The sequence below is a fragment of the Chiloscyllium plagiosum genome, unplaced genomic scaffold (assembly GCF_037043375.1).
Source record: "Chiloscyllium plagiosum isolate Xiang-an unplaced genomic scaffold, Cpla_swu_hap1 HiC_scaffold_11, whole genome shotgun sequence".
Classification (NCBI taxonomy): domain Eukaryota; kingdom Metazoa; phylum Chordata; class Chondrichthyes; order Orectolobiformes; family Hemiscylliidae; genus Chiloscyllium; species Chiloscyllium plagiosum.
In genome coordinates this window covers 23,129,387-23,143,596 of record NW_028270149.1, presented here as the reverse complement: position 1 = coordinate 23,143,596, position 14,210 = coordinate 23,129,387, and the positions used below count along the sequence as shown (strand labels likewise).

The window sequence follows — 14,210 nt, the reverse complement described above, 5'->3', positions numbered from 1 at the left end:
TGGAGTTGGAAAGCAGTGATGCAGAGGGGAATGACAATACTGAAGGATGCTGATTCAATATGTAAAGGGGGATGTGGCACAATATTGGAAAGAAAGGGGTCATATAAGAGGGTAGGATCGTCGATGGCCAATAGCACCCTGGCTTCAAAGGAATGAGAGGATCAATGCACTACAGATCTGTCTTGTCAACGTTATATGGCTGGGGCTGAGAGAAATAACAGGAGGTGGGCAGATGCTGACCCATGTAGACAGTTTAGGTGAGACTTGGAAAGATGTAAAGCCTTTGGGGTTGGCAGTAGGAAGGGAATGTTGGTTGGAGTCATACCTGGCACAAAGGAAGATGGTGGTGAATATTGGAGGTCAGTCATCTCAGCTCCAAAACATCCCTGCAGGAGTTCCACAAGGTAGTTTCCTTCATCTTAAACTGCTTGATCAATTACCTGCTTCCTACCATAAGCTGAGAATTGGGGATGTTCACTGATGATTACACAATGTTTAGCAAAATGTTCATGACTCCTCAGTAACTGAAGAAATCCAAGAAGTAATACTTACCTTTTTAATTTGCCGTTTGTCTTGGCTTAAGAACATGTGTATGTTTAGGGAAGGAAAGTAATTGCTGTAGCAACAACTACATGAGGTTGCCGCTACTCAAGAAATACCAGAATAATGTTGTTTTAAAGGAACTCAAATTTCCAAATTGTGGATTTGGAAGGAAGGTTGGGAAAATGGAGTGTTCTGAGGATGGTGGTATGTGGTAGGCTGTGTTAAGAGTGATAAGGTGATAGTGTTGGTCTTTGAGACCATGAAGGTGAATAAGATGTTAAAGTTGCAAATAGTTGAGCTCAATCTGACGCAGTGATTGAAGTTGGAGGATGGAACTGGCAGCGAAGGTATGGAGTTTGTGGTGGAGGCTGAGAAAAATGGCATTGGATTTCCTAATGTTTAACTGAAGAGAATGGTGCTTCACTCAAAATAACGTGTCATGTCTGAGGACACAAAATAATAAGGGTCAAGAAAAGGCAGTGGTTTCCTCATTATGCATGTGGGAACTCATGCCATGTCTTCACTTGGTGTGATTTAGAGCATCATGTAAATGGAAAAGAGAGTGAAGATCAAAGATGGATCTTGATGGACTCCAGAGGTAGGGCATCATCCTGCATGAAGTACCCAAATATGTATTGACACATTCTTCATTCTTCCACAGGGATCTTTTGGTTTAGATGGATCACCTGGAATTCCAGGAAAGAAAGTAAGTGCCCTCGAAGTCTGCAAATTGCTGGATCAATATCTTAAAAGACTTACTATTGTATTCATTCATACATGTACCTGTTTATACTTAGCTCTCCGCTGTTCAAAACTAGATAAATGTAAAAGGCTATTCATCTGTCAGTATTCACGATTGAACGAGTTGTGTGTGTGATTCAGAATAGATGAATGGCTACTTGTAAAACTTCCAAGAAGAAGAATTGTGAAATAATGCATCTGCCTCTGAATGCAATCAGTCACTCTTCATGTTACAATCTACAATTTTATTATTCACCTTTGAATCATTTATGCCTCCCCATTGACATTGTTACATTTCTGACATGATTAGAACCAGAATATGATCTCTGACTGCTGTTTCATTGGAACCATGTAGCCTTTTTCTGAAGGAGCTAATCAACATAAAAATTAATTCATTTTGTAAGGGACTGAAGATATGTAAAACTCACTTCCTACAAAATGTTTTAAATCTCTATCCTCTCACCTAAAAAATGTACCTCCTAGTCTTCAAATCCCCCATCCTAAGGAAATAAACAACTACCATTAACTCTGTCATTACCTCTCATGATTTTATAAACTTCTATCAGGTTGTGTCTCAACCTCCAACAAAAAATGTCCCAGCCTATCCAGCCTTTCTTTCGAAAACGCAAACCTTCCATACCCAGCAACATCTTGGTAAATCTCTTCTGAACCCTCTCAAGCTTGATAATATCTTTCCTGTAACTGGGAAATCAGAACTGGACACAATATTTCAGAAGAAGCCTCACCAATCTTCTGCACAACCTCAACATGACTTCCCAACAGCTATACTCATAGGACTGAGCAGTGAAGGCAAGCATGCCATACGCCTTTTTAACCACCCTATCTATTTGTCATGCAAACTTCAAAGAATTATGTACCTGCACCATTAGGTACAACACTGCTGAAGGCCCTGCCATTAATTGTTTAAGTCCTACCCTTGTTTGTTGCACCAAATGCAATACCTCACATTTACTCAAATTGAACTCCATCTGCCATTTTTCAGCCCATTGACCCATTTGATCAAGATCTCTTTGTAATCTTAGAAAACCTGCTTCACTGTCTACTTTGCTACCAATTTTACTAATTGTGTCCTCTACGCTCTCAGCCAAATCATTTATATAATGACAAACAAAAGAGGACCCAGAAATGATCCCTGTGGAACACTGCTGGTCACAGACCTCCAGTCTGAAAAGCAACACTCCACCACTACTCTCTGAGTTCTGCTGTTAAGTCAATTATATATCCAACTGGCAAGCTCACCCTGGATCTCATGTGACCTAACTTTATTAATTAGTCTACCATGTGGAACTTTGTCAAAGGCTTTACTAACATCCAAATAAACAACATCTACTGCTCTGCCATCATCAATATTTTTGGTTACTTCATTAAAATAAAATCAATCAAGTTTGTGAGACACAACTTTCCTCACAAGAAACCATGCTGACTATTCATATTCAATTTTGCCTCTCTAAGTGTCCATAAATCCTATCTTTTATAATCCCCTCCAACAACTTACCTACAACCGAAGTCAGACTCCCAGGTCCCGAGTTAAAGGTACATTAGCCACCCTCCAGTCATCAGGCACCTCACTCATAGTTACAGAAATTGCAAATATTTCTGCAAGAGGTCACGTAATTTCCACCCTTACTTCCCACAGCATTCTGGGATACATTAGATCAGGTCACAGAGATTTATCCACCTTTATATCTTCGGGGCCTCCTGTACTTTATTTTCTGTAATATGAACTGTTTTTAAAACATCAAAGTTTATTTCTCTAGACGCCCTTTTCTTTCTCCACAGTAAAAACTGATGCGAAATATAATATTTCAGTTAAATGTTATCGGCAAACAAAATTATTTTTGAACAAAAAGTTTCATGCTCTCTTATCCACCAATGTATTCAGACCTAGGCTGAGTTGCAGTTGTGTATCATGTAGTTAGTACACACTGTATTGATTTGAAGGGAATGCTGTTACTCCAATAGTGTATATCATCAACATTTAAGTGGAATCTTATGCTGCCAAATCCCTGGAGCCAATTGTATAAGCATAGCTTTGGACAAATCCTTCTCAATTTTCTTTTCTTAAAAGTTAATGTTTTTACTGCTGAAGCTGGTTTCCTTGTTGCTGCTCTATGAAACCTCTTTCATCGTTGTGGTCCTCCTATTGCTTGTGTGTTGATAACCTCTTCGTTTTCACTTTACTAAGCCAGTAAGCCCCAAGCACAATAAATTCTAATTTGATAGTAGTTTTACAAATTGCTAAATTTAATTTGCAAATCAAAATGTTTTGAAGGGCCAACCAGGTTTCCCTGGAGTACGCGGAAGAGATAGTTATCCAGGAATGAAGGTAGGTTTGAATACCTTTCAGAAATAAATATGTAGAAATAATGTGTTTTTCTGCTTGACTGTTGCAAGCCCTAATGGTGAAGATGTGTAGATTATGAATTAATCTCTTGAATGACATGCTTCAGTTCATGTTTCTGTTTCACTGAAATGAAGCTTTCTGTGTTTACCAGTTATGTAGCATGTGATTTAGGTCAGGTAACCTTTGAAGAGAAGGTTAAAAATCACACAACACGAGGTTATAACACCAGCTGTCGACAGCTACCTGATGAAGGAGCAGTGCTTTAAAAACGAGTACTTCCAAATAAACCTGTTGGATTATAACCTGATATTGTGTGATTTTTAACTTTGTACAACCCAATCCAACACCGGCTCCTCCACATCTTTGAAGAGAAGGACTGTTTTAGTCCCCTTCAGCTTCCAGTTCTTTTGCCTTGCTCTAAGGTGCTTTTGCCATTTACACATCCTTTATATGTGAAGCTAGAGACTGTGTTGGTATGATATTCAACAATGGGACTGTTATTGTCAAGTGAATCCTTATCTTTATAACATAACCTACTTCAGCAGGGGTCACTGCATAGCAATCAAGAGCAGTGAGAAGAGGTGTTTCTCTTTCTATGTCATTTAAGAACTCCTATCTAATGTAAATAATCAAAAAGCTGGTATCTGATATAATCCACTTGTCATTGGTATGTATGGCCCCTATATTTGGCAGTGAACCAGTGCTGAAGTGTATGCACAACAGTCATCATTTGTATGGTAGGCAGTCGTTTTGACTTGATGGCATCTTGTTAATGAATGATCTATTGATATTGCTACTGCAGAGGAGCAGAGTGAAACTTGTTAAGCAATCACTGATTTCAATTGAAATAGAAACTTAGTCAAGTGCCAACCAGTCAGCAAGCTTTTCTCATGCTGCATAAATGGCTGCTCTTTTTGAAACTTGGTATTCTTGAGATTTTGTCCTAATGAATGCAAGCTGAACAGCTTCAACAGCAGTGCTCAAAACAAATGTAGGTTTTTATGAGAAATTTAACATCACATCTAATGATATTGTTTTCTGCTTTATAGGGTGACCAGGGAGATGTGGGTCCACCAGGACCCCCAGCTTACATAGATGGAAGTGGTACTCTTATTAAAGGTACAGATTAATTAAAGATTCACTTATTAATAATCAAAATTTATACAGACAGTATAAATATTCATTCTACAATCTAGTGAGCAATAATAAGATCCGATCACGTTCCAGTCCATTTCACATGTGCTTCCCTTGAAGTATTTGATCTTATTTTGGTACCTGAGCAACACATGTTTCCTAAGAGTTTCCAATGTTATTCTCTGTTTAACAAAGAGAGGACTCGTCGGGAGTGCCAGCACTGTTCTATCTTGGTGAAAGAAGGGACCTGAATGTGATTAGATTTTCCTGCACATCTTTGGATTGTGGGAGGAAACCGAAGCACCCAGAAGAAATCCACGCAGACACAGGGAGAATGTGCAAACTCCACACAGAGACAGTCACCTGAGGCTGGAATTGAATCCTGGTCCCTGGCGCTATGAGGCATCAGTGTTAACCACTGAACCACCATACTTGACAGACCAAATGGCCTGCTTCCAAACTGCAGGGATTCTGTGATACTTTTGAACAAGAGTTATGAGCCTTCTGATCTGAAATCAAAACAAAACTTACTGCCACAATGTGTTTGTCAGAAACCTAACAGTTTAAACATCTTATCCAGTAATGCCACAGGGATCTGCCATACATTTGGTTGAGGGCATATATTTTCTTAGCACTGAGGTCACGATTCTAGAATGACTTTTTGAATTTTCATAAAATAAATCTTTCACAGCGCAAACCAAAACCCCTCTGCCTCTATTTTAAAAGCCACCTTCCAAAAATGATTACATTCGATATTATAGATCCTTCATCATAATATACTTTAGTGTATTGGATTGAACAAAGCCGTGCTTGGTTTGGTTATACCCACTACAGAAGTTACAAAACTTGACCTACTCTTGTGAAATAAGGCAGAGCAGGTGACTGAGGTGGCAGTGGGGGAGCAGTTTGGGGCCAGCGACCATAATTCTATTCGTTTTAAAATTGCAATGGAAAAGGATAGACCAGATCTAAATGTTGAAGTTCTAAATTGGAGGAAGGCTAATTTTGACGGTATTAGGCAAGAACTTTCAAAAGCTGATTGGGGGCAGATGTTTGCAGGTAAAGGGACAGCTGGAAAATGGGAAACCTTCAGGAATGAGAAAACAAGAGTCCAGAGACAGTATATTCCTACTAGGGTGAAAGAAAAGGCTGGTAGGTGTAGGGAATGCTGGATGACTAAAGAAATTGTGGGTTTGGTTAAGAAAAAGAAAGAAGCATATGTTAGGTATAGACAGGATAGATTGAATGAATCCTTAAGAGTATATAGGCAGTAGGAGTATACTTAAAGGGGAAATTAGGAGGACAAAAAGGGGACATGAGATAGCTTTGGCAAATAAAGTTAAGGAGAATCCAAAGAGTTTTTATAAATACATTAAAGACAAAAGGGTAACTAGGGAGAGAATAGGGCCCCACAAAGATCAACAAGGCGGCCTTTGTGTGGAGCTGCAAGAGATAGGGGAGATACTAAACAACTATTTTGCATCAGTATTTACTGTGGAAAAGGACATGGAAGATATAGAATGTTGAGAAATAGTTACGGACATCTTTAAAAATGTTCATATTACAGAGGAGGAAATGCTGGATGTCTGGAAACACATAAAAGTGGATAACTCCCCAAAACCTGATCTGGTGTACCCCAGAACTCTGTGGAAAGCTAGGGAAATGATTGCTGGACCCCTTGCTGAGATATCTGTATCATCGATAGTCACAGTGAGGTGCCGGAAGACTGGAGGTTGGCTAATGTGGTGTCACTGTTTAAGAAGGGTGGTAAGGACAAGCCAGGGAACTATAGACCAGTGAGGCTGATGTCAGTGGTGGGCAAGTTGTTGGAGGGAATCCTGAGGGACAGGATGTACATGCATTTGGAAAGGCAAGGACTGATTAGGGATAGTCAACATGGCTTTGTGTGTGAGAAGCACTGAAAATGTGTTGCTGGAAAAGCGCAGCAGGTCAGGCAGCATCCAGGGAACAGGAGAATCGACGTTTCGGGCATAAGCCCTTCTTCAGGAAGGGCTTATGCCCGAAACGTCGATTCTCCTGTTCCCTGGATGCTGCCTGACCTGCTGCGCTTTTCCAGCAACACATTTTCAGCTCTGATCTCCAGCATCTGCAGACCTCACTTTCTCCTTTGTGTGTGAGAAATCATGTCTCACAAACTTGATTGAGTTTTTGAAGAAGTAACAAAGAAGATTGATGAGGGCGGAGCGGTGGACGTGATCTATATGGACTTCAGTAAGGCGGTCAACAAGGTTCCCCATGGAGACTGGTAAGCAAGGTTAGATCTCATGGAATACAGGGAGAACTAGCCACTTGGATACAGAACTGGCTCAAAGATAGAAGACAGAGGGTAATGGGGGAGTGTTGTTTTTCAGACTGGAGGCCTGTGACCAGTGGAGTGCCACAAGGATTGGTGCTGGGTCCACTACTTTTTGTCATTTATATAAATGATTTGGATTTGGGCATGTGAGGTATAGTTAGTAAGTTTGCAGATGACACCAAACTTGGAGGTGTAGTGGCCAACAAAGAAGGTTACCTCAGATTACAATTAGATTTGATCAGATGGGCCAATGGGCTGAGAAGTGGCAGATGGAGTTTAATTTAGATAAATGCGAGGTGCTGCATTTTGAGAAAGTGAAGAACTTATACACTTAATGGTAAGATCTGAGGGGGTATTGCTGAACAAAGAGCCCTTGGATGCAGGTTCATAGCTCCTTGAAAGTGGAGTCGCAGGTAGATAGGATAGTGAAGAAGGTGTTTGGTATGCTTTCCTTTATTGGTCAGAGTGTTGAGTACAGGAGTTGGGAGGTCATGTTGTGGCTGTACAGGATATTGGTTAGGCCACTTTTGGAATATTGTATGCAATTCTGGTCTCCTTCCTATCGGACAGATGTTGTGAAACTTGAAAGGGTTCAGGAAAGATTTACAAGAATGTTGTCAGGGTTGGAGGATCTGAGCTCCAGGGAGAGGTTGAATAGGTTACGACTGTTTTCCCTGGAGTGTCGGAGACTGATGGGTGACCTTATAGAGGTTTATAAAATCACAAGGGGCATGGATAGGATAAATAGACAAAGTCTCTTCCTTGGAGTGGGGAGTCCAGAATTAGAGGGTTTAGGGTAAGAGGGGAAATATATAAGAGACCTAAGGGACAACATTTTCACGCAGAGGGTTGTACTGTATGGAATGAGCTGCCAGAGGAAGTGATGGAAGCTAGTACAATTGCAACATTTAAAAGGTATTTGGATGGGTATATGAATAGGAAGGGTTTGGAGGGATATGGGCCGTGTGCTGGCAGGTGGGACTAGATTGGGTTGGGACATCTGGTCGGTTGGATGAATTGGACCTCAGGGTCTGTTTCTGTGCTGTACATCTCTATGACTGTATGACTCTATGGTTGGCTTATTTGATCCCTTATCATGCTGGGAAATTCTGTTGCCCGATTCAGTGTTATCAGTTGAAGATGAAGGAGGGTAATAAAATGCAGACATCCTCCTGATTAGAATAAGTGAGTCCTGCTGACCAAATCTACCATCTGGGGTACACTGTAGCCTTACTGCTCAATTGTTTAATAGTGAACATTCACTGACAGGACTTGATGAGCCTCATGTGTACAGCACTAGAGAATATCTGCTGTCCAATAAAATATCAAAACAGGGATAATCTTGGAATAATGGCTTGAAAAGTTTGAGGGAAACGCCTGAGATGAATAGAAATTTAAATATTCTGTGTTATAATTGAGGAATCTTGGACCAAACTACTTGAGTAGTTAGTTGACATTCCTGACAGTCTAGCAGAAATCTTGCTATTCATAATCCATAAATCAAGGTATTGTTCAGAAATCTCATACATCCTCATATTCACCTTCGATTTTGGAAAGGTGAAATGTGTTCTATTCAGAGATGTGTTCAGGTGTGTGAGGATATGACATGAACTTTGACCTTTGTGTTTTCCAATTGCAGGTCCCCCTGGAGATTCAGGTTCACCAGGGCTCCCAGGCCCTCCAGGAATCCAAGGCTTACCAGGTTCACCGGGATTGCCAGGATCTCCGGGCTTTCCAGCACAAGTTCAAGGTATGGCTGGGATTTCCCCTTCCCAGTGGGGTATCAGCAATTGTGAGGAAGTTGGAAAGCACAGACAGAATGAAAAAAAAATCAAGAAGAAGTTGTGGGGAAAGCGGGTAATTCAAGTTGTAAGGAAGGGCTTCATTTGTACTGGGATGTGGAGGCAGGGGGGTGGGGGGGGAGTACGGGGAAGACAATTGAATGTAGAAAGGTGGGACCTAATATACAACAGGACGGGACTGGAAGCCCCAGGAGTGAGCATGAGTTCTCACAGGTCACGGTCACCCTGACCTCTACATGAGGACAGTCTAAGGCCATCAAGGACACTGGAATTTCCAATGCTGTGGGCTAAATTGAAGATGGTAAATATAATACGCAACGGAAACAAGGGGAGGCTAAAAGGTTACGTCTGTCTGTGCATTTTGATTAAATTGCAAATATCTGAGACCATGAGGTTGTCTTCTTCCTGCGGCTGAGCAGGTTCCTAGCATCCTCTGGGTGCCAGAGACCTGGGGTGTGTTTCTGTTTTCCCTCGACCTGCTGCAGTGAACATGTCACCAATGGGCTCAGCAGACTGTGCTCTGGAGGCGAGTCTAGAAAGAGCACCCAATGAGGTGACCGACTTGGTGGTGTTGGGGGTGCAGGTGAAAGCCTTGCTGGTGAATCTTCACCAGGCCGAGTCAAAAGCTTCATCTTCAGATGCTGAGGCACAGCTGAGGGACTCTGGTGCTGGTCTGCTCTTAGCAAACGCTCGCTGAATGCTCCTTGTAGCTGAATAAGAGAAAAGAAGGAATGAATTATCCAAGAGGGATAAACAGTTTTGGTGATGAAGGATGAATTAGCAATGGTGGTAATGGTAGGGCAGCACAGCACAAAGAAGCTTGGTCAGCTATTGTGTCCGTCCCTTGATTTTGCTCTTCCCTGGCAATGTTTTAAGCTTGGGAGGAGGGGAAAGTCCGATGTCCACACCCATTGACCCAAAAGAGAGATTGAGTATGAAGTAGACAGAAAAGAGGATTGTGGTGATTCACAGGCAGGAGGAGTGATAAAGTGTCTGCAATGAGTTAACACAGAGGGCAGGAAAGGTTAATAGTTTGAGAGAATGAGGTGGTTAAGAGCTGTTTAGTGGATATGATACATGCAACAGTTGGAGTTGGACTCCATGAGCCCTGGTGAAAAGTTGGTGCCCAGGCAGAGTTTGAAGGAGCGCTATGTAAGCTGGGCGTCCTGATGGACCCACATCACCCTAGTCACCTTATAAAGCAGAAGGACCCATGAGTGTGGGGTAGCAGAGAGTAGATTACCCATTCACCCACTTCCACCACTGCAGTGATGTCGGGGCTATCTGTGTCCAGGCTTGCTGTGTCTGGTGGGGTGGCACCCTGCGCCAGTCTGCAGGAAAAAGGAGGGACCTCTTCTCCACCACCTTGTTAGCCTGGTGTCCTGGGTTGCAGTCTGTGAAGCTTTCCTTTCTGTACCATAAAGCTGCAGCACCACAAGATGAAGGGAGGTTCCTAGTTTGCAGCATTTGAACTGATGTGCAGCTGGACTTTAAATACAGGCCAACGAAGCTTTAAATACAGGTCCCAGTAGTGTTGAGGAATTCTGCCTCTCCTGCTATACAATTGCACAAGAAGGGCACCGACCAATGGTACGAGTCATTGTTCTGCTTTGTAAGATATTGTATGTGTGGGTTAGCTTAGTGTAAGTGGGAACTTATCACTGCAAGGAGAGAGAATTCTGCTGATGCAGAATAAGGAGAGACAGAAAACAGCAGAACTGCAAGGATTGGATGTATTTTTAAATTAAAAACCTGAGCTAACATAAAGACTCTAGATAAGCCACAGCTGAGAGCACCAAGGGGACCAAAGCACTCTTGTAAAGATAATGGAATGAAGCGTGGAAGATTGCGTGAGAAAATTCACTTATTGCAAACCTTCTGTTTGACACTGGTTGACTGGTGTTGACAAGTTGGACAGTTCCAATGGGTTTCTGCACCATCTGTAGTTGGGGTGGCACAGTGTCAGTGGTTAGCACTGCTGCCTCACAATGCCAGGGACCCAGGTTTGATTCCCACCCAGGCAACTGTCTGTGTGGAGTTTGTATCTTCTTCTCTGCGATTGTGCGGGTTTTCTCCAGGTGCTCTGGTTTCCCCCCACAGTCCAAAGATGTGCACGTTAGGTGGATTGGCCATGGGAAAATGCAGGGTTGCAGGGAAAGAGTAGGGGGATAGATTGCTCTTTGGAGGTTGGTGTGGATTTGATGGACTGAATAACCAGATTCCACACTGTAGGGATTCTGTGATAACTGCCTTAGGGGATATCTGATAACTCACCACCCCAAAGGATCCCTAACCCAACCACAAAGGAGACTGGACCCAGCTATCTGAGGATCTCTGCTACATCACCCTTCCTGCCTCTGACAATATCTGCAGGAATGTTTCAGTTTTCCAAAGGGAAACACTGGCTAAGCAAAAGAAATGCATTGCATCCGGACTTTCTCTTACCTGGTCTATTCTGAACACTCTGGGTCATACTCTCTAGAGATTCTAAAATCCTGTCTCAGTGAGGCAGCTGGCCATTTCAAATGTCCCATCTCGAATCCCCAATCCCGTGAAAACTAGAGAAGACGGGCAGGGATGGGACTTGCTATTCCCGACAAATTGTGACATCATCGCCATGATGGAGAGGTGCTCTATCCTGACAAAGGTTGAGGCCACATTGCCTCAAGATAATTGGATGTTCTGGCATTTTATTTTATTTTAAAATTCTGAACTTGAGTTCATTTTGCTTTCTATGTGCAAAACATTAAAGATTCTTCATTTGCATATTTTGAATTGAGGACGGTGTCCTCGTGTTGATTTAATAATACTGATTGGTGTTTATCAGGAAGCTGGGGGTATAGCTCAGTGGTAGAGTGTTTAACTGCAGATCAAGAGGTCCCCAGTTCAAATCTGGGTGCCCCCTTTATACCAGCACCTTCCCTAATCTGAAGCAGTTTTAAATTTTAAGTCTTTTCCCTGGGATTGGGAAGTCCAGAACTAGAGGGCATAGGTTTAGGGTGAGAGGGGAAAGATATTAAAGAGACCTAAGGGGCAACTTTTTCACACAGAGGGTGGTACATGTATGGAATGAGCTGCCATGGAAGTGGTGGAGGCTGGAATAATTGCAACATTTAAAAGGCATTTGGATGGGTATATGAATAGAAAGGGTTTGGAGGGATATGGGCCGGGTGCTGGCAGGTGGGTCTAGATTGGGTTGGGATATCTGGTCGGCATGGACGGGTTGGACCAAAGGGTTTGTTTCCATGCTGTACATTTCTATGACTCTATGAGTAAGTGTATAATGATGGAGTCAGGCCAGGTTTGATATATCAGTCACATTGTGGCTGTAGGGAGGTTATCACTACTGCACCTTGTCAATGTTCAGTTTTTGTTTCCATTGATTAGGCTCCAAGGGTTTACCAGGATTTTCAGGTGTTAAAGGACCTAAAGGCGAGAAAGGAGCAGCAGGAAGAATGATATTCTCACAACCAGGACCACAAGGGCCACCAGGATTACCAGGCCCACCTGGACCTCCTGGCCTACCAGGTACATAGCATAGTTGAAAGGAATTGTTCAGAATCATGCGTACAAGATATGAATTTAGATGTTGTTTCTTTCTGGGAATATCATCCGACTGTTTTGAGCAAAGCAGCTGAAAAGCTAACGTTTGGGAAGCAATTCATGGCACTGAGGGTTGGTATCCCCAAGCCAAGTCTCAGTCACTATGCCATCCCACCTGTGAGGGAGTTATGCTGGGCAATTCTTGTACAGTGAGGCAGTTGGCTGAATTAATAAATGCTCTCCTTTTTGCTCACTTGGAAATGTAGATGAAGAGTCATGACCATGAAGCAGGTTGAAAAGAGATGAAGAGAAGACAACATAATCAAGAAGCACTGATAAGGCCACAACCAATTTTTCCTTGGTCCCCAAACTCAATAGTTTTGAGATCTAGGTAGTCTAGGCCCTATCTATACATTATTCTACTTTGTAAAGATATTATATGTTTTGGTTAGCTTAGTGTAAGTGGGAAAATAGCAGAGCGAGGAGACACAGTTCTGCTGACGCAGAACAAGGAATGACAGGAGGACAAAAGAACTGCAAGGACTAGATGCATCTTTTCATTGAAAACCTTCGTCAACATTAAGACTCTAGATAGGCTGTAACTAAGAATATGATTAGGAGAGACTACTCCATAGATTTGTGGAGATAAGGTCCCCTCTTCATATTGAGGAGAACCTCCATTGTGTTATGGGCACCAGTGCACTGAAAGCAATAGATTCCAGCAGTTCTAGCAACTGGACACTGAACAGCCATGGGATGCTGTGGGTCATCAGCAGCAGCACAACTGTGCTCCAACACACTCTGTAACCTCATGGCTCAGCATGTCCCCCATACTCTCATTACCGCCAAGCTATGGGGTCAACTCTGGTTCAGTGAAGAGTGCAGGAGGTCATGCCAATAATATGAGCATGACTGTGTCAGGCTGTTGCTTGACTATGTCAACATTGTGTTATATTTTGGGTAATGGTTTTGAATTTATTCTTTTATCAAGTAAATGCTATGATCTTGCAAATCAGTGACAGAGGTTTGTGCAGTGGGAATTATATGTGTAAAATTTACAGTCACAGTGTGCTTGCCTCTCATAGTTTTTTTGCACTATGAGTAAAATTCTGCTTTGACCTCCCTCCTTTAGTTTTCAACGTGCTCATAACCCTCTGCTACATACATTCAGTCATGGAACTACAAAATATTTTAGATTTCATTTGGGGCAACTTGTAAGTCTTTTGAATTCTCCAACTTTCTTCACTGTTTCATTAAAACTACCGACTGCTGGCACTAAAGGGTGCATAATTGTGATATAAATTTGTTGAAAATATTTTGCTGTTCAAGACTGCACTTTAATCAAGTATAAGGCGAAATGAACTTTCATCTTTTATACTGCTGTTTTCTTGACTTTTTGTATTGTGTTCTTATCGATCTTTGTCCAATGAATTTACTTTTTATTCTGTGATGGACCCGCAGAGTGTGTGGATAATGGGAATCAGAAAGGTATTAATTAGCTTGGAATATTGCTATGAATCCTCAATCTGGCAATATTACCAATAAGGACTCAATTTTTTTTTCCTTAAACATTCTGCATTTAAGTTTGTAAAATTTTTGACTTTGTTAAAAGTTTGTTGACTGGATCTTACGTAAAAGATCCGTGTTTCAAGTAAAAATGAGGAACTAGTTCACATACACTGTATATAACAACTTGGACTCTTAAGGTGGTCATGCGGTAACTTGTAAAGTGAGCATGAATTTGCACCCTTGCGATCTATTGTAG

General features: G+C 42.0%; 1 protein-coding gene across 4 annotated transcripts in view; it reads left to right on the top strand.

The window, feature by feature from the left end:
- Positions 1–14,210, top strand: part of col4a6 (collagen, type IV, alpha 6) — a 423,829-nt gene that overhangs the window by 293,534 nt on the left and 116,085 nt on the right. For all 4 annotated transcript variants that reach the window (XM_043705027.2, XM_087991898.1, XM_087991899.1 and 1 more), the window contains exons 16-20: positions 1,205–1,249; positions 3,578–3,631; positions 4,699–4,768; positions 8,740–8,850; positions 12,290–12,430. In XM_043705027.2, coding sequence (XP_043560962.2) covers positions 1,205–1,249; positions 3,578–3,631; positions 4,699–4,768; positions 8,740–8,850; positions 12,290–12,430 — 421 coding nt within the window. The remainder of the gene's footprint in view (positions 1–1,204; positions 1,250–3,577; positions 3,632–4,698; positions 4,769–8,739; positions 8,851–12,289; positions 12,431–14,210) is intronic.